Source organism: Saccostrea echinata, unplaced genomic scaffold (assembly GCF_033153115.1).
Source record: "Saccostrea echinata isolate AGI-Se365-2 ecotype Australia unplaced genomic scaffold, CSIRO_AGI_Sech_v1 ptg000051l, whole genome shotgun sequence".
Taxonomy (NCBI): domain Eukaryota; kingdom Metazoa; phylum Mollusca; class Bivalvia; order Ostreida; family Ostreidae; genus Saccostrea; species Saccostrea echinata.
This window is the reverse complement of record NW_026889800.1, coordinates 8,992,681-9,020,534: the sequence shown is the minus strand read 5'-3', so window position 1 is coordinate 9,020,534 and position 27,854 is coordinate 8,992,681. Positions and strand designations below refer to the sequence as shown.

The following is a 27,854-nucleotide window of genomic DNA, read 5'->3' as shown; positions in this document are numbered from 1 at the left end:
TGGTTTAAGTACATGTGTATATCTGAATTTGAATGCCCTTCTCCCTCCCTCCCCTCCTTCTTCCCAAACTTTTCTCCCTCCTTTCCCCTTTTTTCCATCTTTCCTCGCTATTTTCTCACTTCCAAATAACTGTCTGCTCCTTTAGAAAAAGTCCCAGAGAAACGTTGTTTTAAAAGGTCAGTTTTGCATTGATTGGTACATATCGCTTATATCTTTTGGACAAAGCTTTAGCAGACGGTTCTACTACAGTTATATCTTAAATTATTGTTGTCCTTTTTCATATTGATTGAATTCCATAAAGATATCAAAATAAGTTTGATAAATGTTAATTATTAGTCTACTGTTAAAGAATCTGAAAAATGTCCACATATCAGAAAGTCAATAAGAGGTCCTCTGAATCTGTTACAAGTTTGTAAATAACATAACAATGTAATTTATCATATAAATAAACATAACAATATAGTGTATCATATATACTTCACTTGTACTCTTTAATCATCTCTATATTTTGTAAATATAATTTTTTATATTATTAATTCATCATAACTTACATAGTGATATGGAAATTACACATCCATAGCTAAAATTTTTACAAGTTTTTCCTATTCTGAAGAAGGCCTTCATAGTTTTTCTTGTTGCGAAACAAAATGCTGTAGGTCACTAGAAAGAAAGTGCCTTTCAGTACATCTACAACAAATTCCACATTAAATATTCTAATGCATACATTTTTTTCTTTCAAAACATTCTGAAATTAGAAACACTGTCCAAGCATCAAATTTGTGCCACAAGACCCAATTTCTGCACGCAGAGATACATTATGTAAACACTCTATGTTGATATTCCAGTTCTTTTACTACAACTGGACAGAAATATATGAAAATTAGCAACACAGAAATTGTTATACTATCTTTTATAATATGCTGGAATTGTGTTGCTAGAAACCATATGCAAAAACTGTTACTTATGCTATTATAAACCTACAGAATAAGAAATAAATCTAAAAGGAATGGTATTTATATGTTTGACCTACTTTAGTTACAATACACTGGGTTCTTCTTTTTTTACATACACTGATGTGTATTTCTGTCATTTCCTCATTTTTAAGTATTTATGAACAGTTAAGTTCTCATGACACTTTCATACTGGGAAAAAATATTATGTGCAAATTCTCATTATGATATATACCTTATCGAGAATCAACTAGATATAATTCCCAACATGGATAATAAAACCTCAAGTCATACAAATTCATGAAAAAATGTTATGAAAATTCTGTTATAATTTTTTACAGTAAGTGGCACCATATACTTTCATATAATATCTTAAATTTGGCACAAAAAATATCCATAATTTAAAAATATGCTGAAAAATTAATAGAAGTACATGTATACTGTGATACAATGTACGTAGCTATAGCTGGCAAGAGCGATCCAAAAACTGCACTCATGTCATACAAACAGATCTTGCTGATAATTAACAAAGTAAAGCTACATATGAAGTAACCCCATCTTCCCAGGATACTTCATCTCTGATGGAGATACAGAATAGAGATACAATATAACAATGGAGTCTCCCTTTAAAATTCAAACTGTTCTATAAAATGTCGGGGTTGAAGTAGCCTTATTCTAAATCCGTGGGAGAGAAGGTCTCTAACTCTCGCTGCCTCTGCATCAGATTCTGTCAAAACAAGGAGGATTCTCTGTCATTTAATGCTAATGATAGAATCTTTTGAAAGAATTCTCTCGTACAATTTTGAAATTAATATTCTCAGCAAATAACAACTAACATAACTAAATGTTCATTGCAATTTGGGTATAAAATATTTTTTTATAGCAAAATTGAATGAAATGGGGACTGATGACATGTTTTAGTACTGTTTTTACAGAATCATTTTTTCCATTTAACAAAACGTGTGAAATGTTGAGGTAACTGACCTCTCTCATGGTAGAGAGCTGTTGTAAGATGGCATCCTGTCTTTGTGTCGGGTGATCCGTGACTAGTGAGGGGTTCAGGATGGGGTCCTGAAAGGGGTACAAATAAATTTACCTCACATGTGCAAGCATAAACTAAAAATTGGTTAATTTTGATCAACAACGTATTACCCCTGCAGCCCCATTATATCCAATACCGTAGATTATTTTATTTCTATCACTTAAATTATTATGTACTGTAAGATGTGACTACTTTTTAAAATGGATTTACTCTTTTGATTTAATTTAATTACTTGTGTGAACATAAAAAATCTTCATACCACTTAGTTAATCAGTTTCTAAGTTTTCAATGCATACTACATAAGAGTTTGAGAAAAGTCTTTAAATAGCCAAGTCATCAATAGTTTCTGGTTTAAAACTCAAATAGCCAAGCCATCAATAGTTTCTGGTTTAAAACTCAAATAGCCAAGTCATCAATAGTTTCTGGTTTAAAACTCAAATAGCCAAGTCATCAATAGTTTCTGGTTTAAAACTCAAAAAGTCTATAGTTTTTTGCAGTTTTTGTTCTATGCTGTTTTCCTAATTACTATACTGAAAATTGCCTGAAAACCATGAATATTTAACAGAAGGCCAATCAGCAGATTTTGTAAAACTTTTATCTCCTTTTGTGGCCACACCCTATCCCCCAGGGGCCATAATTTGTTCAAAGTTAATTTTTCACTACCTGAGGATGCTTCCATATCAATATGACTTATCATGGCTTCGCAGTTCTTGAGAAGATTTTTATCGATTTTTTCCATTGTATTCTTATGTAAAACTTTGATCACCTATTGTGGCCCCACCCTACCCCTCAGGGTCATGATTTGAACACATCTGAATCTACATTATGTAATAAGTTTCATCTTTTTTGGTCCAGTGCTTCTTGAACATTTTTGTATAATGCAATTAATTTTCACTAATTCTTAATTAAGGGAGTGGCTCTTCATTTGAATAAACTTGAATCCCCTTCACCAAAGGATGCTTAATGGTACATGTAAGTTTGGTTGAAATTGGCAAGTGGTTCTGGAGAAGAAGTCAAAATGTGAAAAGTTTACAGAAGACACACAAATAGATAGACTAATGCTGGACACTTTTCAACAACTATCAGAAAAGCTCAGTTGAGCCTTTGACTCAGGTGAACTAAATCCAGTGGTTCTGGAGAAGAAGTCGAAATATGAAAAGTTTACAGATGACACACAGAAAAATAGATGGACCGATGCTGGACACTTTTCAACAACTATCAGATTTGCTCACTTGAGCCTTTGACTCAGGACTATAAACACAGAAAGATTGCCAAATTCAGCATCCTTGCTGAGTTTGGACTTTTCTCAGATTGATACACAATATTTTCTTACTTTTTGCCTTCTCTCATTGGGTAGCCTCATCCTGTCCTGATAGGTGTCTACCCTGTTGCCATAGTTACCAGGCTTCATCCCCTTAATGTAAGCTTTCCTGGCATTGGCCACTTGTGTTGCCTCCCGTGAGAGTGGCATTGGCGATGAAGCCTTTGCAGGGTCCAGTATATCAACAGTCCTCAGAAATGGCACAAAGTCGCTATTTCCTACAGGGATTTCCAGTGGATCCCCATCATTATATTTACTATTCACTACCCTAGTTCCCATCCCTGAGGCATCATAGTCTATCGCTAGATAATTTGAATTCCTATCTGTGTTTCGATTTCGTAGAGCAGGAATAGGTGGGGACCGTCTCCCAGCTGGAACAGGTGAGATAGAATGATGACTGACAGGGGATTTCCTGTTTGGGGGAGAATCAGTCCTTTCTAATGTTCGAGTGGCTGTCCGAGAGTCACTCCTATCTGGGGAGTGAGACCTAGTTCTCCTTACAGTATAAGCACTGTATTCCTTTACTGTACTTCTAGGAGTGCGGCCACCCTCTGAAAAGGGGGAGTGTTCTCGTGAATGTCCTGGGGTCCTGTTCTGTCTCTCTGTGGGGATAATATCCCTATTTTTCTCCACCATTTCCAGAAGTCTCTGTTCCCTTTGTTGCCGTCTTACTCGACTCTCTTCCTTCTTCTTCTGATACAGGGGATCCTTCTCTGACTGCTTGATTGGCTTCTTTAGATTTTTATTTTGGTAATTCCAGAGTTTTTTATCTTTCTTTTTCTCTGCTTTCTTTTTCGGAATTTCTCTCTGCTCTCGGTTTTTCTGTAGTTCCTCTTTTGGAGCACTCTTCACTCGGACTCTCTTACCGTTCACTAACTTGTACATGATGCCCACATCTGTAGCTTCTCTCTTGGTCTCCAAGGTTCTTCTCGACTCCAAAGGAGTATCTTCTAATAAACAAAAGTAAATGCAAATCAATAACTTCTATTTTTTTTATTTGTCTTCTGTTTATATATAGCTTCTTTTTTTTTTTTTTTAATTTTTTCAGTACGTCAATATCAAGTTGATTTATTGTTCTCATACTTGTTTTTCTTTCAATTCTTTCTCATACATACAGATCCATTTACAAATTTCACTTGCAAACTAAACACAGAAATTTATCTTCTATAATCAGTCAGTTACAAAGAAATGACCCTCTATAAGCAGAGATAACTCTGATACAAGTGATATTGATAAATCATTTTCACCATCAGCTCTGACTTATCTCAAATTTAGCCCAGTATGAAATTCTAACTTTTCTCGAACTTCACTTTTATCTCCCTATTGTTTGAAAATTGTTACAATTAAAAGAAAAAAAAACTGTTAGTGAGCATAAGGTTATTTTTCCTTCAAGCATATTTTTTTCTTCAATTTTTACATTTTTCACTATTTAAGAATCATGCATGGGTAAACTTCCATTACACATGCAGTCATATAGAATCTAGCAATGGACATATAAAAACAAAACAAAAAGACACACTCACAATTACTCAATAACTGCCCACGCAACAAGAATAAATTGTGTTACTCATTGTAATTATATGTGGTAGTTAAATGAAAATGATGGATACTATCATTTCTAAAAGGACTTTAATTTGATAGCACAGGATTTTCAAATACTTAGTTTCCATTACATATTAGTGTATTTACAAAATTTGTATATTGTTCCATACAATGTACATACTTAAAACCTTTCCAGGAATGTTGCAGTTTGATAAAATAGAAATTAAAGAACTACTAAGACAATTTTGCTAAAACATCATTCTGGCTAAATACTTCTATAATTATACAATAATACAAATACACCTTTCACCTACACAGGACTAATGAAGAAGTGTATGAAGATAAAACAGGTAGAATTAAGTGCATAAAAGTAATTCACACAAAACGCATTAAAGCAACTTATGTGTTGAAGTGATGCTACATGTAAATGTTAGTGCTAGCTGTTTTCAATGTCTTTAAATTATATAATGACCTTACAAGGAAAACCAATTACTATTTGCATGTTGTCTATATTATCTTCCAAGTTATGGAAAACTATGAATAAGTATATTTGCATTTTACACTTTACTTGTCATTTTCAAAAAAAAAAATTACCCATAAAAATAATTCACTAATAAGAGACAGAAAACAAGTAACCTAAAAAGAGAAATTAATTTTATAAAAGAAATAAAATAGAGTTAAGAGTAGAAACCATCATTTTTTGGGATAGGAATGGGAGCAAAGGGTGCTCCATAAGACTGGAAACAACATGCAAATGAATAACTCTATACACACCATCTCTATCAGTGTCCATCTGATAGTGAGCATTCATACCAGTCTGAGTGCCAAACTCGGAGGTGTGGCCGTGTTGTCTGTATTTATTGGGGGTCAGGACCCGGTTTTCTACGTAATGGGGTTCATGGTAAGAGTCCTTTTGTGTATACTGTGCTGTTGGTGGGCCTATAGCACGGGGAGATAACTCCAGATCCAGACCAGGTACTTGGGTGGGAACAACATGGTTGGGGTCACCTCTTGGGGTAATTTTTGCTGAAAGTAAAGAAAATGTCAAAAATCTTGCATCTTTCTTTAAGCACAGACACTTTAGAGTATGTTTTTTCTTACCAATACAATCAAAAGATACTGTAAACCAGCTATTATTTACGTCATCTTTTATTCGCTATTTGTCAGTTTGAAATCGATTTGTGACAATAAATTTTCGCGACTGAAAAACATTCTCTACAAATACAAAGCAAAATAAATTGTTCATGGCAATTAATATTTGTGAGTTAAAGTAAGTCACGAAACTCGCGAATATTTTTTGCACCCGAATAAAAGTTGGTTTACAGTAAATGATAAAAAATAATTACTGGTATTCTCTACCTTTTTCTTGGATAAGAAAAAATAATATGATAGAAAGTGTCTGTGCTATTTTACTAAATTAATAAAAAAAAAGTTTAAGAAATGAATGATAAGTCATTCATTTTTCAATTCTAATTTGTATAAGTTTGATTAATATGCTAGCTGTTTTAAAGAAAGTCATCAAGAAATCAAGGGAAAGCTTCAAACAACAGTGCAAATGAGAGAACTGTACAAAAGAGGCACATTGTGCAAATCCAATCATTCATTCATAAACAACATTGCCAGTAATTTACCCATTCATGGCAGAGAAATACAGGTACGTAAACAAACTGCAGATGTACAAAGAAATCTTACAAAATGCCGTTTGAGTTACTAAAATTTAATTTTTAGGGACAATCACTTAGCAAGGACTTTCAACTGCTTTGCATGCAGTGTAAGTAAATCTTCATAAGTTAACAGGTAGTGCTCTCAAAATCAGACAGTGAGGAACAAACCATGCAGATTATACCTAAAGACTGGGCATTCCGCAAAGTCTCATAACCCTGGCGATTTGTAGGCGCGTCTATAACAGAACACATTCATACAAGATACTTCAATGAACAAAACTAACAAATTCATGTACATGTATACTATAAGTGTAGATACTCAGTCTTTTAACAGACTTCAGATTTAAATTCCCAAATTTTCTTATATACTGTCTTTTTTAACAGTCTTACAAATCATAAAATGGCCTTTATTCCCTTTAATATAGCAATAAGCTCATTTTTATAGAATTGGTTTACATATTACATCTTTCCAATATTGTCTTGCTATAAATCTCATTTCTTGATGTTTTTACATTACTGGTCTTTAACTGTACTTTGATTGAGTTAAATTACTAATCAAACAGGAAAATAATTTTTAACAATGAATCATAAAACCTACATCAAACTAATAAGCATTTCTCATGCAAAGTTCAAACACTATCAAGAACATAGCAAATCCCCAATATGTATATAAATATTATATAATTATGTGTATTTTGTATTATTTTCCCTTGGACTGGAATGTCACACTTGGTTTAAAAAATGACATGTGACTTTAAGATATATTTCAGCAATATAGCTGCCACTAATCATGATTTTTTTCACTTCTTACAGTGTACATATAAATATTAGTGGTCCTGAGAAAACAAGTCACTTATTGGATTTGTTACTGAGTAGACTGTCTACAGAAATATTTTGAGTTGATCAGTCTCATAGATGGCTTGGCTTTGTCTGAATGTGTATGAAATTGATTAACCCAATATATTTCCATAGACAGTTAGCAAAAAGCCTAAAATTGAAAATAAATACAACCAAAAATATTACATGATACATGTTACGTGTAATAGATTAGTATGTACATTTGTTGAGTTACAGATGATACACAATAAATCTATGCTAAACCTAGTACTATGTAAATGTACACTGGTGTACACCACATTAGTACTGTAGTACATGTACTTTGAAGTTTGTTTAAAGCATGCAATAGTGTAAATGACTTTCTATGCTCTAACTGGTCATAACTTTCTCATAATCAACCACAAAAATGAATCGATACCATTCATTTATGAAACTCCCAAAGGTCTGCTACAGTATATACATGTATGTATAAATACTACGTAACTATAACATTTCAAAACTAGTAAATATCATGCAGATATACACTAGTCATGCAGACCATATAAATGTACCTCTATCTGTCAACTCTTCACCAAGCACAGCTAGAATGAACATCATTTAATACATATATCATCTTCATTTCACAAAACACTACATGTAGGGTATTTAAGAATTAAATTTTATCACTGAAGTGTGTGAAATGGTTTAGAAAAACTTAAAAGCTGATGAAAACTACTAAACTCTGAAGAATATTTGTGAAAAACAGATTTCAAAATGTCACTCCTCTGTAATGAATTAACTAGATTAAGATCTGGTATCACTAATTACCCGCTAGATGGGCCTTGAGTTGGGAGGTGTCATGGCCACCCTGTTCTAGGTGCTGCATCTTCCTGGAGTATTTTTCTCTCATGGCTTTCTCGTGAGCCTCATCCATGGCAGCCTTTAGACGTTCCACTTCCTCTTGTCTTTTTACCTGTTTAAGGATATTATAAATGATCAACCCACAATGAAGTAGTCACAGATCAACTGAATTTTATTCTTTATCAATTTTTAACTTTTTCCCTCATCATCAAGATCTTCTATTTTCTGATGCAATTCAACTGTTTCCTATCATTTGGTACTATATGTATCATTATTTACAATGAAATAGACAAGAAAATATGCATTCATTTAATTTTTTCCATTAAAAAATTTTTCCAGTTAAATTTTTTTGTTCAAATTTATTATGCAACACCATAAACAATTCATATGGAAGTTTAAAACCTGGGGCATAATTAGCATTTAAAAGCGGTAGAGTAGTCACAAATTTTACAAACCTCTCTCATCTTCAGCTTGTTTTGTTCCATTTCAAACTGTCGCTGTAGGCGGTCACGCTCCGCCTGCAATTTTCTTTCTTCTTCTGCATCCTCTGCCATTTTTCGTTCTCGCTCCAGTTGTTTCTGTCTCTGTTTCTCCTGAACCTGCTCCATCACAGCTCTCTGAATCAAACATAATTTTACTGCGATTAGTCTCAAGAGTTACTTCCCTTTTAATCACCCAGCAGCCTTATCATATGGAAAAATAATTTTCACAGCTCCTGTGACCATGATTGAACTGTCAAACTAAATGTACGTGCAGACTTGTTATTACTGTGATGGTTTTATAAGATAGAACGCTTATTATGTTGTAAATTCAAAGCACAAAACCATTTCTTAATAAATCTATACAAAATAGAACTGTTTATTACGATGTCCTAAAATGCCGGGACTCAGTATTACAATATAAAAATTCTGTCCATAATTTTTTTTTCACCCCGTGTTTATTCAATGTTGATCGACTGTACACATCTTCTCCCCCGAACAGTGGTGGAAGTGTCCTCGAACATTTTTCTTTTTTACACACTATATACACAATAAAAAAACGGAATCCTACATGGTAAAACTAAAACTCGTCACTACTGAAAACACTATATACACTTAATCCATCTAATAATGTTGAAAACACGAAAAAATCTGCTGAATGCTACGATATCCTTCTTTCTCTCCTCTATCTTCAATATGGCAGGTACATGTTCTGACGTCACGGCGATCTGGGTAGCAAAAGTGCGCGTTTTAGTAAACCGTTCAGGTGTGATTTTGGGTTTTTTCACAATATCTCGAGTAATACACGACGTACTTTGATCAAATTTTTGGAATAGTTCTATTTTTTTATGAACAATTGAATAAAGAAATATCGTTTCCCACTGCAGGTACCCTTTAAGGAGACACTAAATAAACACTGAAACACCTGTGCTTCGACAGAGTGTTAACTTGCAGGGCCGTTAGGTGATTAGTGACGCTTGACTGCACACACCTTGACTGTTCTAGCGAGGTCAGCAGAATTGGAGACGTGCCAAAGCCATTGTTAAACAATTAAACTGTTTATTTATAAATGTAGTCTCTAGTTTATCTATCTCTGTAAAGTTTATTATTTTTTTTTTTTTTACTATGGTTAATAAGTAAAATTAATTTATTAAATAAAGGGTTACATTTAATCGTATGCATGTATGTTAAATACGTAATGTGTTATTTCATTTGCAGTTAAACAGCGGGAATTGACAGCTTGGGTATCAAACATAATTTTGGCAAAATTTGAACTCCACTAACAGCTTGGATAGTGGCTTGGACTACTTCACAGGTGTCAGCAGAAATACAAATCGATAATTGCTGAACTCCTAATTGAAGTCTGTTCAGTAATTTAAAAATTCAAATTTATTTTGACATTGAGCTTGTGTGTTCTCAAATCCTGTCCAGGAATATGCCTATCACACTGCCCACTTTCATCAGTTGTTCACTGCAGCTCTAAGCTCATTGAACACCCAAAACCGCCCAGTGATGTATTGTTGTTGTTTATGTAGTAACGATATGAAGACATTGAAAATTTTACGAATGCATTATCTAGACAGAAACGAAAGTAAAAGTAAAAGAAATGGTGGTAGATGAATGAAGATTGCCGAAGTTTTTATAAAAAATGTCCACATTTCTTTTAAAATGAAGGAAATAGAAGAAATAGCATCATGAAGATATCTATTCAAGATAAGTTATTAATAAATTATATGTATATAGTGTTTTAATGAAGAATTTGAACAGAAGAAGGAAACAAAAGGAGAAAAATACACCTCCTAATACAACAAAAAGCTTTCAAAACAATGTTTTACTGGATTTTATTGGGAACTTTTATTACGTTGCCTTCGGTATTACGATATTTTACCGTGACAAATGAACATCGTAATAACGAGTCCCCACTGTACTTGTATTCAGCAGATATGCATATAACCTCAACATGCATACAAGGGCATTGGATGATTGTATGATGTAGAAAAATAGCCATTAAAATCTGTGAAAGTATTCTGTTTAAAGCAAAACCTATAAAATTCTAATTTCTATTAGAAATTTCATAATTACCAACGTAGTATAGCTACCTGATGCTCTAACTGCCTCTGCCTTGAATCTTCCAGCTCTTTCTTTGTTATCGGATCCATGTAGACATTTTGCCCTCGAATGTATGATCTACAATAGAATATTGAGGCATGAAAATACTTTAATGAATGCTTTTATATTATTTTGATAATAATCATTAATTCAATCATTAAGTGTCTACAATCCATACTGAAAACTTTTTCACTTTAATTTGCTATAGAAGTATGCAATATAGCTGCAGTCTTTGACTGTAATGTCAAGTTTGAACTGCTGAGAAAAGGAAAGAGTCCATATTGAATAAAAAGCAACAATGCTTTATCAGAGCAGGAAAGAGTACATTACTACTTCACAAAAAGTAGATTTTAATATTTGTTTCTACAGTATTGTGTAGGTTTTTACTTGTCTTCACTATCATTGATTGTCTGTGACACATTGACAGGAGCACTGCTGATACGATTTGTGTCCGCTGCAGCATCGACATCTTCACGTGTGACCGTCTCTGGCAGCTGCTCAGGTAGCCGTGCAGGGCGATAATCGTTAGAAAATTTATCTGCCCAGGTATTCTTCCCTTGCTGTGTTCCTTCGTAGTCTTTGATCTGCTGTTCTCGTTTTTCTTCTCTTTGTCTCTCTTAAAATTGCAGCAAAGTAAAACTTTTGTAATCACGTAATATTAAAGTGATCATGAAAGATATATTGTCTCATTGCTGTTTGTGGTAATTTCAACAACTCTGAAAATATTAACGGAAAATGTATTATTTTATAACATTAAAGCTACTATATGGTACCGATATAAAAACTAGAATGTTACATGTACCCGTGCGTGTTTGACTTCATTCATCACAGCTCTAGACATTTCTCTTATGAACTCATTTAAGTGGTTATATAATGTGCCTTATAACCGAAAGCATATAACCTGAGTATGAAATTGCAGGAAGTTCTCTATTCAATACACATGCTTTTCTTTATAATTTTTTTGTTATATCACATCTGATAATTGAAATTTCAGCTATTAAATTTCAGAAGCAGTTTTTCCTGTTAATGTAACATACCAAGGTCCTTTAGCCATTGTTGCCTCTCCCGTTCCTTTGTCGTTTCATACATGTCAGCATCTGGAGCTATTTGCTGTAAACAGAATTATCAATAATTACACTTGGCCTGGGGGACTTGCTTTCTTCCTCTATTTACAAGTACATGTAACTGCAGAACTGCTAGCCAGCTACACAGCTCTACATTGAGCTAGAATCATGAACAATGTGCTAGCCTAGCCACTAGGACTGTCACGAGTACCCGAAATAACCGAGAACCGTGGTCCAAGTTGTTTGGTTCCGGTTCCATTTTTCTGGATTTCGGTTCGGGTCTTGTTTATACATTAGAGTCTGTTCAATACAAAAAAGGGCGTTGAAATCAAAGCAGGGACCTATATATATAGGTCCTTGATCAAAGGAATGAAGACGATAACAGTGATAAATAAACATCACAATTGAAATCTACTTCATTCCATGACAAAACACTTAATTTAGTATTAGATAATTATCAAAACAAGCAGGAATGGTCAGGTTTTGGCTAATAGTAGGCCAAGTAGTTCTACACACCGATGTCTAGACGTTCGCATGGTTAAGACTTGTAAATTTAACAAATAAAGATTTTTAAAGTTAAATTCATGAAATTAAGCTTTAAAATAGATGTATATAACCGAACCAAAAAACCCGAAACCAAATCGAAAATTTACAGAATCAACCTGACCGGAAAAATTTTGGAACCGTGACAGCCCTACTAGCCACTCTGAGGGATATTAAACAATTGTAAATTCATACAGTATCTTCCATAGACCTAGCAGCTACCACACCTGGTAGGCTAGATATTTATGATTATGAACACATGCAGATACATGTAGAGATAATTTTTTTTGCTTACTCCAAATATGAAGGAGCTTCTCATGGCTGCTGGAACATTTCGACTAGATGTACTAACAGTAGGCTGTTGATTCTTTTGGATTTCCTCCCTCTTCTCTGACTCTTTCCTTTGTCGTCTGCTCTTGTTCTCAGATGCATTCTGGGAACTGTTTTGATTGACAGTTTCAGATTCTTCATCTATTGTATCAGGATAGTCCTCCTGTTTAATGGATAATAAATATTCATGTTATCACTGCTAAAATGTAAGCCATGTTAAAGATCAACCTCAATTATCCCCCCTCCCAACCAACCAAAAAAAAGTCCCATTTTTAGAATCTCCTTGCTCAGCAGTATAATGAATGTCATTTGTCTTATAGCCTTCCAAACGTGGATGATAAAACATTGACTTTGCAGGTTTCATTGATTTTTGTGGGAATCAAATTTCATAGGATTGGCAAAAACCTTCATTGATATATAAATTACTGGACAGCAACTTTGCCCCATAATCTATCACAAGTAAAATTTTTGTAGATTGTTGATCACTTAATTTTGTGGTCCATCTCAACCACAAAAACAACAGAAATGGTATTCAACAAAAAAATTATGAAATCACTATATCGCTAACATTTGATTCTTCTTCCAGTATTAAAAAGTTGGCTCTTATATCACTGTACTCACAATGTAATAAGAGTCATACTATACCTCTTCAACTGATCTGAATGCATTTGTTAGCATTTCATCAAAGATAATTTTAGTGGCCGCAATGATCATTTACAATTTCTCATTACAATGCCTTTGTCCCTTATGTGCTATGTAGTCTAAATATTTTTTCTGTAATACAGGTATTTCACAGGATATTCTAAGTACCCTAGCTCTTGTACCTGAACAGGTGATCAATTCAACACTCTCTTGTCATGAGAAAATCACATAAACGTGTGATACATTTGTGTACACATATGCAAATACTATATTTTACAGTGTAAAATTCATTAAAAATTAATTACATAAGAATAAAATAACAAAGTTTCTTGTTCATTGTATGTTAATACATACTTCTGAACTGATTTTAAACTTCTACAATTCCATTTGCCAAGAATTATTATTTACTGCTTACATTTCTTAGTCTTTAAAAACAAATCGAATAATCTTGGCCTGTCTTTTTCATTCTTACAATTAATGTCTTGTTGATCATTATTTTGCATAAAACTGCAAGATGCTCTGTCCTATAAGTTTGAGAAAGTGACACTTTCAGTGTACATGTCAGATCAGGCAAGTGAATAATTCTCATAGAGAGGTTCATTTTTATATATCTTACATTACTTCATAAACCAAACAATAAATTGAAATCTTGATTTTAGCCAGAAAATGACCTTTTTTAAATTCATTCTGAATCCTTTCCTAGCCTTTCTAGATATACTGCTTTATATCAATGATCATTCAAAAATTCATTTTCTAGTACAGCTGTAACCATGTTTTTTCAACATGGCTGTGCAGAGTGGGGAATGGGAGGGGGGTCAAATTCAATTAAAGAAAAGGACCCTATAATAGATATACCGGTACTGTATGGAATTTATGACTATTTCTTAAATGATTTGTAATAATGTTAGCAAATATTAATTACTTTTCACTGTTCCAGTCCTATATCTCGAGTTACTGAAATAAAAATAATTGAGTTAATTTTTTCTTATTTCAGGTAATCAAGTTTTACATTCAGAGTCATCAAACTTCAAGTTCTTTTGAAAGTTGATGTCTATATCCCTGCAAAATCATGTCTTCAAATGATTTCAGTAGAATTTTGGCAGAGGTAATCCCCAGCTTCCATTTATATGAAATTTTTGCTCATTCTTTAATTTTTAATTTAATTATTCTTCAAGACTCTGCATAATTTTTCTTTTTTCATCATCTTCTCCCTGTAGGTATTATTTTACATTCACAGAAAGAACCTCTGGCTATCACTAATTATATGTTTGCAGTTTAATTTATAATGATTAAGTTTGAAAGATATTTGGACAGTGCAATTATATAACTGATAGCCAGAGTTCATCTAGTGTGCAAAAAAGGACTCAAACAACTTGTATAAGAAATCACTTTTATTACATTTTTTTTCTAAGAATTAACAAAAAAAAAATTATAGTAATAAAATTAAAAAAAAATCAAAATTTTGTCCAAATACTGAGCCTCTACATGAACACTGGCACAAAAATGGAGTGATTCAAATATTACACAGAAAGAAAAATGTAACACTCCGAAACATCGCTGAACTCTGGCTATCAAATTCATGCACTTAATAAGAAATCTGCTTTAACACAAACAGAAAAAGAATTTAACTTCATTATAATTGAATCAAGTGGATTTTGTCACAGGATGTATGTAACCCAATCTCTAGTTGTCAGCTTGAAAAATGACAATTCTTAACAAATATTCTTCAGAATAATAAAACAGCTTATAACTTTGCATTATCATGACCAGCATTGTAATATCAGAATGTTAGTCAGATAAAAGCAAAAAATCTTCTTCCATCAAAAGAACTCCAAAAGTAGTGGTTTCTTATCATGTACTATACACATGGAAATTTTCACCCCCATTTAATTTTAACCCCTTTTGCCCTTGTAGTCAGTGGGCAGATTCAAAACTGGATGAGTTCAAATAAGACAATTATCTCTCTTTTAGTGCAACTTTGACTGGCCAAAATCATTTATAAGAGATATTTAGTGAAAATAACCTTGTTTACTGTGCTTTAAACTGTCAAAAGGGAGTTGAGACATTAAAAATCTCCTCTGTGTATATAAGGCTCCATATGCCACAAATAACAAAATAGATAATATACTAAAACACATGTAAATATGTAGGTGCAGAATATAAATAAGTGAAAACCCAATGAATATGCAGAATATAAAAAAAAGTGAAAAATGTAAAATAAACCTCGTTCCTAATGAACTGACCAGTGCTATAAAATATTCAACATTTCATAGCTATTACTGAGCAAACTAACCCCTTCAAACAAGAGTTGTCTCTACCAAAACAAATCTCATAATCAGCAGGAAAAAGTCTTAATGAACAGGAGAATAAAATATGAGAGATTGTCCACAAGCAAAGTATACTAAACAGTAAACACAAGTACATAACTAATACAATCAGTGGTTTGTTCAGATGCCTACTTTCTGTGAAAAATAAGCAAAAAATAAGAGACATATAGTGCAGCTTTAAGATATTTGAAAATTAGATCCCACCAAATCAGAACCTACAATATGCATGATTTAATACCAATGTTGCTTTTCATGTCAGGTGAGCAAATTAAAGAAAAAATTCATAATCCTCAAATTTCACATCTACCTTCATGTATATAACACATAAGGTTGTCCATTTTGAAATTTTATTACAAACCTATATGTATGCATAAATAGATTGTTTTATAAAGCTTTCAAATGTATCTATGTATGGTATGACAATGATGACCATCTTCAACTTTCAGAAGCAAACACTTAAGAATCAACACAAATGGCACAACATATTAAATTACAGGTATTTCCTATCCTCAGGAGAGGACTATGCTTGCAGTAGTTACTAAGTTTGTTGATATCTTACTGGACCAGCTGGAAGAACTTCTGAACAACCTCCCAGAAACAGAGAGAAGCTAGAGAAAGCCACAGAGTCTGCTGAAGATGAGGCACACAAAAAGCTCTTTGAAGGCGATAAAAAGAAATTATCTAACCTGATACATAGCATAATTTAAAGGCTTTTATAATTGAGTTTTTTGTTTACCTTGTTGAATACCTAATATTATAACAAAGGAAACTAGTCAGTCAAAAAAGAATCATATGTATACATGAAACAAGTTCTAAAAACATCGTTGTATTATGTTTTAACACCATGCAATAGTGATTGTGCAACATTAATCGATGTAATACTGCACTCATTTTTTTTTCATGCTTATAATCTGGTTTTCAGTTCTAGCCACCCTAACTTAATTTTTAAAACAAAACTATTTTTTCCCTCTCTGACATTCTACCACATTAAAGATACACTGTACATTTTAATCCTCCCAATACAACCTGAGATCATTTCAATATCTAACATGTTTAATCCATGTAGACCATTTTACGACCACTAGCACATTTAAACACCTGTCTAGCTCTGTAGTCTGCGGCCAGTTTCCCCGACTTTGTCCTTAGAGGGGCACCTGCTCCCGGCTTTCCCCATGGAGTGTATCCCACTTGTGACTCAGCTACAAAATCAGATAGTTTAAACAAATTTTAATTACTGGATATTACATTGCCATATTACAGGCCCTAAGAGCACTCTTTGATTATTTGACAAAAAATCACAATATTCCTGTATGGGCAAGTTGACATTAATTTTATACTTGCAAGATTTCGATACCTCTTTCCTTTTCCCACTGTAGTCTTTTTTTCTCTGCTAATGACATATTTGTTGGGGGTCTAGTACTGGCATTTGTTGCAATGCTAGTGCTACTGGTCTTATCCTCCTGACGATTGACCGGTGAGGGTGACCGCCTCCGTGACCTATGTCTTGATCTGTCTGACGAGTCATCTCGAGATCTTTCCCTTGAATTTCGCCTCTCCCGAGAGTGATATTCCCTACGATCATCTGAAGGTGACCTGCGCCTCCTTTCCCTTGACCGTGACTCTCTTCTGTCGGACGGTGATAACCTGTCTCGCCTCCTCTCTCGAGAACGTTCTCTGCGATCCCTGGAATCATCTCGCCTCCTGTCCCCTGATCCATCTCGAGATCTCGGAGGAGAGTAACTGGGACTGCGTCTTCTACTCTCCTTCTTTTTCCTAGTTTCTAATTTCTCTGTTTCCTCCTTCACCATCTCCCTCCACTTGGATTTCACACCCTCCTCCTTTCTCCTACAACAATTGCTTAAGATTAAACAAGACCATAAATAAGACAGGGGATGTTTACAGCTCAGTTCCTCCTTAAAATCATACATTTTATGCACCAATAGAACTTACTCAAAATTAATACTCCTTTGCTTAAAATTATTACTACATGTCTACATTAATCACTGAGAAATATCAACAATAATCAAATATTCTTTCATAAATGCTGTAAATCATGTTGCACTCATCTATTAAGATAAATTTTGCTAACTATTCTTTGGCTTACATGCAAAAATTCATTCATGTATATCTATGCCTCCACCAAAACGACTTCTAAAATCATATGCCACTGAAAATATTTATACAGATGTGCTTCTACCAATTCAATTCACAAGACATACACACAGTGTTAATTAAAAGAGCCTCTACCGATGCAAAAAGCCAGGGAACAGTGAAAAACACAGTTCTGTATCAACCAAACACCAACTAACACAAGAAACATGATAATGTGAAAAGAATCGGATCTAGTGCTAGTACAACAGCTACATAGAGGAAAGGTGCAGTCAAGCATAAAACATCTGAAATCTGTAGAGGAAAAGAATGATGATGACATGCTTCTTTAACTTTAAGGAAATAGAGTGAGCATGTAAGGTACAGTAAACAGAATATAAAGTAATATTCAGCAAATGGCTAAATTTATATCAAACCAACTCTATACTTCCTACAAAGAAACTGCCAAAGATCTATTAAAAGACAGGAATTCTGGTGATCTACTTGTGAAAATGAAGAAAGTGAGCAAAATGATGATACAGGACTATGTTACATAGAAGACACAGCACAACATGGGTGCTACAGCAAAGCAAATACACAAGGCAGCATATCAGTACTGGCAGCACAACAGAGCTAGCAGCATATCAGTGCTGGCAGTATATCAGTGCTGGCAGCATAACAGAGCTACATCATATCAGTGCTGGCAGTATATCATTGCTGGCAGCATAACAGAGCTAGCATCATATCAGTGCTGGCAGTATATCATTGCTGGCAGCATAACAGAGCTAGCATATCAGTGCTGGCAGTACAGTGCGGACTCGTTATTACGATGTTCATTTTGTCACGGTAAAATATCGTAATACCGAGGGCAACGTAATAAAAGTTCCCAATAAAATCCAGTAAAACATCGTTTTGAAAGCTTGTTGTTGTATTAGGAGGTGTATTTTTCTCCTTTTGTTTCCTTCTTCTGTTCAAATTCTTCATTAAAACGCTATATACATATAATTTATTAATAACTTATCTTGAATAGATATCGTCATGATACTATTTCTTCTATTTCCTTCATTTTAAAAGAAATATGCACATTTTTTATAAAAACTTCGGCAATCTTCATTTATCTGCCGCCATTTCCGTTTACTTTTACTTTCGTTTCTGTCTAGATAATGCATTCGTAAAATTTTCAATGTCTTCATATCGTTACCACATAAACAACAACAATACATCACTGGGCGGTTTTGGGTGTTCAATGAGCTTAGAGCTGCAGTGAACAACTGATGAAAGTGGGCAGTGTGATAGGCATATTCATGGACAGGATTTGAAAACACACAAGCTAAATGTCAAAATAAATTTGAATTTTTAAATTACTGAACAGACTTCAATTAGCAGTTCAGCAATTATCGATTTGTATTTGTATTTCTGCTGACACCTGTGAGGTAGTCCAAGCCACTATCCAAGCTGTTAAAACGTTATTGGAGTTCAAATTTTGCCAAATTTATGTTTGATACCCAAGCTGTCAATTCCGCAGTTTAACTGCAAACGAAATTACACATTACGTATTTAACATACATGCATACGATTAAATGTAACCTTTTACTAAATAAATTAATTTTACTTATTAACCATAGTAAAAAAAATAAAATAAACTTAACAGAGATAGATAAACTAGAGACTACATTTATAAATAAACAGTTTAATTGTTTAACAATGGCTTTGACACGTCTCCAATTCTGCTGACCTCGCTAGAATAGTCAAGGTGTGTGCAGTCAAGCGTCACTAATCACCTTACGGCCCTGCAAGTTAACACTCTGTCAGAGCACAGGTGTTTCAATGTTTATTTAGCATCTCCTTAAGTGTCTACCGTCGATCAACACTGAATAAACACAGAGTGAAAAAAATTTTGGACAGAATTTTTACATCGTAATACCGAGTCCCGGCATTTAAGGACATCGTAATAAACAGTTCTATTTTGTATAGATTTGTTAAGAAATGGTTTTGTGCTTTGAATTTACAACGTAATAAGCGTTCTATCTTATAAAACCGTCACCGTAATAACGAGTCCGCACTGTATATCATTGCTGGCAGCATAACAGAGCTAGCATATCAGTGCTGGCAGTACTGCGGAAACAGCCTTACTTTTCAGCCTCTGCTAAAACCTTCTCTCGAGCAATCATTAACCTCCGCCTTTCGGCTACAGTCATGTGCTTCCAGGGTAGGGACACAGGGATACCAGCTATCTCTCGGGGTGAGACATTTTCAATGTTAGGGTCAGGTGAAAGATGGGTTGTGGAATCATACTTTTTCAAGTCCCTAATATCACTATCTTTAGATTTCGATTCTCTTAGTCTGTCATTTCCCCTGCTCTTCTCAAGCTGATCTTCTGCTTTCTGTCGCAGATCTTTTAGAATTCTCTCTGTGGAGTCTTCCTGTTTCCTTTTACGATCATAATCAGGATCGTAACTGGGATGTCTCTCCCTCTCACGATCATGATTACGATCTCTATCATGAGAGTGTTTGTACCTTTCTCGGGAATGATTTCTTTCTCTTGAGTCATCTCGAGATTTTCTGTCTCGATGAGAGCTTCTTTCTTCTGAATGGTCACGTTCTGTTCTCCTGTGTCTGTAAACAAATTATTTTTGGTATGAAATGTACTTAATTACTTTTACACTGTAATAAATGGACCATTGAGATTCTTGACACTGACAATCAACTGAAATAATCATATGACTTACAACTCAAGGTAAAATAGCATGTCTACCTTTGTCAAAAACGAAACAAAATAATGATTGCAGAAAATATATACAAATCTTAAATCATGTATTAAGTGGATCCAAAAACACAACACAAAAAATTGAAATATATGCAACATTAGAGAAATAAATGACATTAAAAACATCAATATAGTTAATAAGTGTAATTTGTATGCATATACAGCTATCATAAAAAGCTTTATCATATTGATCAGTTCTATACCGTTCTCGTGAGTCATCTCGAGACCTTCTGTGACGGTGATCTCGCTCATCTGATACATCACGCTCAGTTCTCCTGTCCCTGTGCATGCAAAATTAATCAACCACTCAAACAAGCAAATACATATTTAATGTGCATTAAGTCTATAAAATGATAGGTGATACATCAAATTATCACATTAAAAGCAAAACAGAAAAATGAACATATTGATTAACTAAATTAATATGCAAAGAACTGATATTCACACATTAATCCATTGATTGTGAGGCATGCAAAGCTACAAAATCTTTATAAAAGAATTCAGTACTGTGCATCTGTGAAATGTTTATTTATTCATTCTTACTAAACCTATTTCTAGTAAAAATGTGAATGTGAAAGGTGATTAAAACATTACATGTAAGTCACACACAATAATTAGACTACACTCCGTTACTTCCTCACCTGTCCTTTTTGGACCGATTTGAGTCCCCACCCATCAGGGCATAGATACTATCATCCTCCTTCTTCCGTCGTTCTTTTCTGGACTTGGAATGACTATTCTCTTTCTCTGACCGGTCTCTGTAGTGTTTTTCTGTTTCATCGTCACTGGCTTCCCTCCTTCGGGGGGATTCTATCGTCACCTCATTATGCTCTGAATCTATAATGGATTATATATTCATCACTGCCTATATTTTACACTTTTAAGGCCAAAAAAATAATAGTCTTGTTTCCTGCTACCCGACCTACCCTATTTTTTTGCACCCAACCCTAAAGTTTTTTTGAAGTTTTGGAAGAAAAAAAAAGTTGGGAATTTCTGGAATTTCATCGTTCTGTAACTGTGATCAGTTTCAGTGTTAACACAAAACAAGCATTTCTTGAAATTCTTGTTTTAAACATGGACTTTCATAAAATACCACTTGAGTTGTGCATAAAAAGACATGAAATTTAATTTTAAAAGACAATATTGACCTGTGACATGTTTAATTTGATCTCGTATTAGTTCATATCCAAAACATGCTGTCGAAAAAAAATAAAATAAAAATATAAAATAATTTTCCTACCTACCTACCCTATTTTTTTCAGGCTGGTAGCAGGAAACAAGACTATTATTTTTTTTGGCCTAATCTGCATTGTTCATTATAAAGTTTAAATAACTAAATTTTATTTAATGTATTATATAGTATGACTCACCTATATGTATCTTTAGTTTGTCCTCTTCTCCTGAGGCTACCTTCCCAACTGAAGCTAAAATAGCATTCAGCTGTTCTTGGGTCAAGGTCACAGTCCCATCCTTCTTGTCCTCCTTCCCTTTCTTACCCTTGCCTAATCTCTCTCGGTTCTTCTGGATGAAGTTTTTGGCTGGCTTTTTTGGTTTTTCTGGTTCCTTTGGCTTATCATCTGGTAGAGGTTTCAGGATGTTGTCTACCTCTGGTTCTATTCTGTCATAGTTCTTGGGATGATGACGTATTTCAAATGGCTGTTTTCTTGTTTTGTAGTCAACCTATGGAATCAAAAATTATTTTTAATTAACAAAATATTAAAATTGTTGAGATGCTCTTTTCATTTAATTTGCTATTAATATCTGATCTAGGATACAAACTTCAACTTGCTGATTAGATTTTCTATTCGTTAAAAAATATGCTTTACTCTTACTTAATTTTTAAATCTGCCACATTTTGGGTGATGAAAGTTTGCAAAACAAGACTAGCTTAATTTAAATGTCTTTAAGCATGTCTTTAAGCATGTTCAGACACCATTTATATTTAAGAACCATCATGACCACAGCTTCATTTTGGGTTAATGGTTTTTAATCGTGACCACTGATGATGACTTCAATGAATGTTAGATGTTGGATTAATTACAGGTAAACTTTTAGATATTGAAAACAAAATGTATACATGTAAGTGAAGATGTAGGGACATAAATGCAACAGTATGAAGTGAATTACATAAAACGAACAGATGAGTGTGTGCATTTAGACCTCAAATTCAATCCAGTGGTATATTTAAATCAAAATGTATATCCGCAGATAAGATATTAGGACATAAATGCAGTATCATGCAGTGAATAACATATGAAACATAAAGATGGGTTGTGCATTTAGATTTCAAACAGATCCTGAAATTCAATCCAGTGGCATTAAATTGAACAAGTTACATATATTATTCAATGCCTATTTAATGCACCCTTGCTTGACATACTCGGCAACATCCATTTAAACAACCTAATGTACTTTGTCTTGAATACAGATGTTGATCATGGCTTTGTGCAAGACTTCCTGAGAAGACAAGGTTTAAATCTGAGAGTTAATGATGAGGTTGATATCTACCTAAACTATGCTGATGTTATATTCATCATCACAACCCTGATATAATAATATTCAATAGATTGGTTACAAAGTTAAGGTCATAATCCCCACCATGTTACAACCCTCCCAAATAAGATACTACAAAGAAAGGGGGACAACTGAAATTTCAGGCTTCCAATTGCAACTAACTTCCAACATATGCATTGAAAAAACAGCTTTAACACACATTGCATTGTCTGGCTAACCATACCATATGTAGCATAAACATACTCAAAAAATTATTACAGGTAAACATGAAATTAGTATTGAAATCATGCGTTCTCTTAATTTTCAAATTGATCAGATTCCCATTAACATGGTTAAATAAATTTCACAGTATTAACAGTACAGGATGTAGGTTCAGCATGCATTTGAAAAATATTTACCACTTACTGTCTTTTTTGTTTCCTTAGATAAGATGTACATGTATTACATAAAAACACATTAACATCCAGGTTATCTTAAATTTAATAGACAACTGATCTTATCTTGGGTAAGACATGAAATATTAATCTATCAATCTTTATGATATGCTTATGTTAACATATATGAGGTAGTGTCTGTACACAAATAATGTGAATTAAGTTAAACAACATGTATGTGTAACAAAACCAGAGAGTGTAGTGATTCTGTGTACACAGAACCGGAGAGAGTTATGATTCTGTGTTCATAGGACCAGAGAGAGTTATGATTCTGTGTTCATAGAACCAGAGAGAGTTATGATTCTGTGTTCATAGGACCAGATAGAGTTATGATTCTGTGTTCATAGAACCAGAGAGAGTTATGATTCTGTGTACATAGGACCAGAGAGAGTTATGATTCTGTGTACATAGGACCAGAGAGAGTTATGATTCTGTGTTCATAGGACCAGAGAGAGTTATGATTCTGTGTACATAGGACCAGAGAGAGTTATGATTCTGTGTACATAGGACCAGAGAGAGTTATGATTCTGTGTACATAGGACCAGAGAGAGTTATGATTCTGTGTTCATAGGACCAGAGAGAGTTATGATTCTGTGTACATAGGACCAGAGAGAGTTATGATTCTGTGTACATAGGACCAGAGAGAGTTATGATTCTGTGTACATAGGACCAGAGAGAGTTATGATTCTGTGTACACAGGACCAGAGAGAGTTATGATTCTGTGTTCATAGGACCAGAGAGAGTTATGATTCTGTGTACATAGGACCAGAGAGAGTTATGATTCTGTGTTCATAGGACCAGAGAGAGTTATGATTCTGTGTTCATAGAACCAGAGAGAGTTATGATTCTGTGTTCATAGGACCAGAGAGAGTTATGATTCTGTGTACATAGGACCAGAGAGAGTTATGATTCTGTGTTCATAGGACCAGAGAGAGTTATGATTCTGTGTACATAGGACCAGAGAGAGTTATGATTCTGTGTTCATAGAACCAGAGAGAGTTATGATTCTGTGTTCATAGAACCAGAGAGAGTTATGATTCTGTGTTCATAGGACCAGAGAGAGTTATGATTCTGTGCACATAATACCAGAGAGAGTTATGATTCTGTGTTCATAGAACAATGTAGAACCAGAGAGAGTTATGATTCTGTGTTCATAGGACCAGAGAGAGTTATGATTCTGTGTTCATAGAACCAGAGAGAGTTATGATTCTGTGTACATAGAACCAGAGAGAGTTATGATTCTGTGTACATAGAAACAGAGAGAGAGAGAGTAATGGATTCTGTGTACACAGAACCAGAGAGAGATAAAGAGAGACTTTGCAAGAGAAATGATTCTGTGGCTTTGTTTTTACCTTCTTCAGAGGCTTCTTTTGTTGTTCTGAAAAACAGAAATTATTTTATTTAAGAAGACATTTATAACAATCTGCAATTTGAAGTGGTTTACAACTTTTACATGCAGTTTACAAAATTGGAATAATAATGCATGTATATAATAATATATATACATCGAATGGGACACTGGAAGGATTTTTAGGTTGCTTATAAGCTACAACTACCGGTAGTTGATGCATCCAAATGAAATTATAATCACAGTTTCAGAATTTATTTAGAATAGGACACATGTGATTTTGTAGCCTCACTGTTTATGAAAATACATGTATTACCATAGGTATATTTCACATTAATTAACAATTATTTGAATTATATGTACTTTCTTTTTTTTCCCCCCAGTAATGTTCTTGGCACCATGTTGTGCATTTTCTCACATGTTTATCTCTTTTGGCTGCGGTAGTTCATAATCAATAAAAATATTAGATATCAAACTTGTTCCACTGTTTTCATATTTCCTTGCATGCTTTGCAAAGGACATACACGACATGTTTTGATAACCATGATAACAGTTTTCTAAAAATTTTACTCCCTAGCTTTTCTAAACTTATTTAGGGAAGTGAGTTGGACAGTGCTTAATTCTTTGGCAGGGACATCATCATTGCCCTATCTTAATGCAATTTCTCATCCCCATCCCCATCTACTAGAGATCATTTTTCTACATGTTCACCAAGCTATTTAAAAATAGCAAGCAGAAAATGGGAAGTTAGAAAACTTATGAATAAAACCGGGACAGAAGTTTTTCTGGGAAAAAAATCGAGTTGAAAAATTTTGTGAGTTACTGAATGGCAAGTTCTTGATACTAGTCTAACCTGACCAGTGAAACAACATAAATGAAAGTGTTAAACATGTTAAAGAATTATTTTTGGGATTTTACTGTCATAAAACATTCAAGGGTGTAAACAATGCACTTCTGAAAATCATATAAGAGCTAAGAAGATTATGAAATGAAAAATTAAACAATGAATCCTTAATTAATGATGATGACACATTGTCAGGGAGGGGGCATCAATATGAATTATACATACCATTTGTCCAAAATATCCCAGGCTTGCCATTTTGAGCTTTGAAGTTTAACAACCTATTCAAGAACAAGAAATAATAGAAATATTATTAATATTTTTTTCACATCATTTCTTAATGAACATTTTACATCACATGTGTTTAAAACTAAAAATTAGGATCTTCTTTAGACACTATCATTGCTGAAATTTAATTTAAAAATAATTTATTTACAGGCTGCATTCAAGAATGTGGTGACTATATATCCTATATGTTTCACCTTCATCTTAAGCAATATCATACATGCAGGCCTTTCAAAATCTGCCGGTACCCAGTACTTTTACCTGGCTGAAATCTTAATTGTACTGGCAGAAATATTTGTTTGAGAAAATTTTTATAACATATTCAGTAATTTTGTAAAAGTACCAGCTGTTTCTAATCTTTTTGAAAGTTCTGTATATGTATGCTAGCCAAGCCTCCTACCAGGGACAGCTAGAAAAATATATTTCATGCTTAGGTAAAAAATCCAAGATTGCAGCCAACTTACTACTTTGCATCAAATTACATGTACATATAAATCTGGTATTGTTGTCTCCATCTTGTTGTATATAATGTAAACATAAATTTGCAGACACACCTGTGCTACTATATCCAAAAACAGACAATGCATTGTCAATTCATGGATCCATTCAAGAAGACTCTACACGCTGTACAATATGTACATTTACATGGATCCATTCAAGAAGACTCTAAATGCTATACAATATGTACATTTACATGAATAAGACTGCAATCTGGAGATCTATGTTACCCTGATCTCATATTACACATTAGATAAGCGATGAGAAAATACTGGACGTTTTTGTTTGATCAAAATGAAAATACTGACCTAAATATTTCTAAAGGTACCTACAAAGTAATCAAACTTATAACTGTATAATTTAAAGTTGAAAAGGGGGGGGGGGGGGGGTAGAGAAAGTAATCCAATGCAGCTTGTCATCATAGTCACATCTTTCAATGTACATACACACTCACAAAAATGACCTGAAATGTTTATCACATGTGAGTTGTATGATTAATCTCTGTCTGTACTATAGCTGCCCGAGGCACTGTTTCTGAAACAGGGTGACACTGACAGACAAGACCGTGAAGACGAAGACGTTCTAACGTTTTGTCAGTTTCACTGCTTTAAACAGAAATGGAAATCGCTAAACTTTTTTAGATAAGTATAATGTCATAATTACCCGTAATTCATATTCAGATATTGCTGGATTTAGCTCCCTGTACTACATTAATGCTATCTTTTTGGTATCATGTTGTTTAGTTTATTTTGTCGCCAGGAATTCGTGCAAACGGACATGCGCAAACTCGCTATCCGCGCTTCGAATATAATCGACTGATTCCGTACAGCTGCGGAGTTTAACGGAAAATTTCGAAGTATAGTATTGGCGGATCTAAAGGTAAAGTAAAATTAATATGCAAGTTAAAATAATGACCTAAAAAGGGGGATAGGAAAATTGATATTCCTATTAAATTCCAATAAACATAAATACTGCTAGACTGAGTTTTTTCCCACTTCGTAGAGTAATAACCGACTTCAGTCGGGGAAAAAAGGGAGGAGGGGGTGTCAGGTCCACACTCCACAGAATTTTCAATTTTATAAAATCTATTTAGCAAATTAAATTAAAATTACTTGATTTAGTTTCCCCAGCCTCTAGACACACAAATGCATAATAAGTTACTTGATATAAAAGATACGTTATCAAATTACATTATTTGACTTTTGATCCATGGCCACTCTTGTGTACATCAAAAATGAAATAAAATAAAATAATAATACATAAAAAAAAAATTACCATCCATGATCATTAATAAATTGATTTAAAAAAAATCAAATGATTATGTATACCAAGGGCAGATCCAGGAATTTTTTAGTGTGGGTGTGATGCATGGGTGGGGTGGGATGATAA

General features: G+C 33.8%; 1 protein-coding gene across 9 annotated transcripts; it reads right to left on the bottom strand.

Moving 5' to 3' along the window:
- Positions 1-474: 474 nt before the first annotated feature.
- LOC133203762 (zinc finger CCCH domain-containing protein 13-like) lies at positions 475-27,255 on the bottom strand. Of its 9 annotated transcripts, none has more exons than XM_061339543.1 (22): positions 27,129-27,255; positions 25,911-25,963; positions 24,846-24,871; positions 23,465-23,479; positions 21,916-22,225; positions 21,187-21,382; positions 20,749-20,826; positions 19,912-20,394; positions 17,045-17,535; positions 16,789-16,889; positions 12,687-12,884; positions 11,822-11,894; positions 11,172-11,400; positions 10,775-10,862; positions 8,652-8,813; positions 8,164-8,308; positions 7,908-7,937; positions 6,702-6,755; positions 5,630-5,881; positions 3,326-4,263; positions 1,935-2,021; positions 475-1,677 (listed from the first exon to the last, which is right to left on the bottom strand). In XM_061339543.1, exons 1-22 carry the CDS (start codon positions 27,137-27,139, stop codon positions 1,621-1,623), a joined length of 4,077 nt encoding a protein of 1,358 aa, XP_061195527.1. In that variant the 5' UTR covers positions 27,140-27,255; the 3' UTR covers positions 475-1,620. The 9 variants fall into 9 exon arrangements, with proteins under 9 accessions (XP_061195527.1, XP_061195530.1, XP_061195535.1 ...); XM_061339546.1 differs by having other exon boundaries at positions 5,669-5,881; positions 27,129-27,249; XM_061339551.1 differs by having other exon boundaries at positions 20,296-20,394; positions 27,129-27,249.
- Between the last annotated feature and the right edge of the window lie 599 nt (positions 27,256-27,854).

Coding starts and splice junctions, on each gene's coding strand:
- LOC133203762 (XM_061339543.1), bottom strand. Junction 21,383..21,915: donor CAAACTAAAGATACATATAG/GTGAGTCATACT, acceptor AATCCATTATAG/ATTCAGAGCATAATGAGGTG. Junction 12,885..16,788: donor CAGACTACAGAGCTAGACAG/GTGTTTAAATGT, acceptor TCCATTAAACAG/GAGGACTATCCTGATACAAT.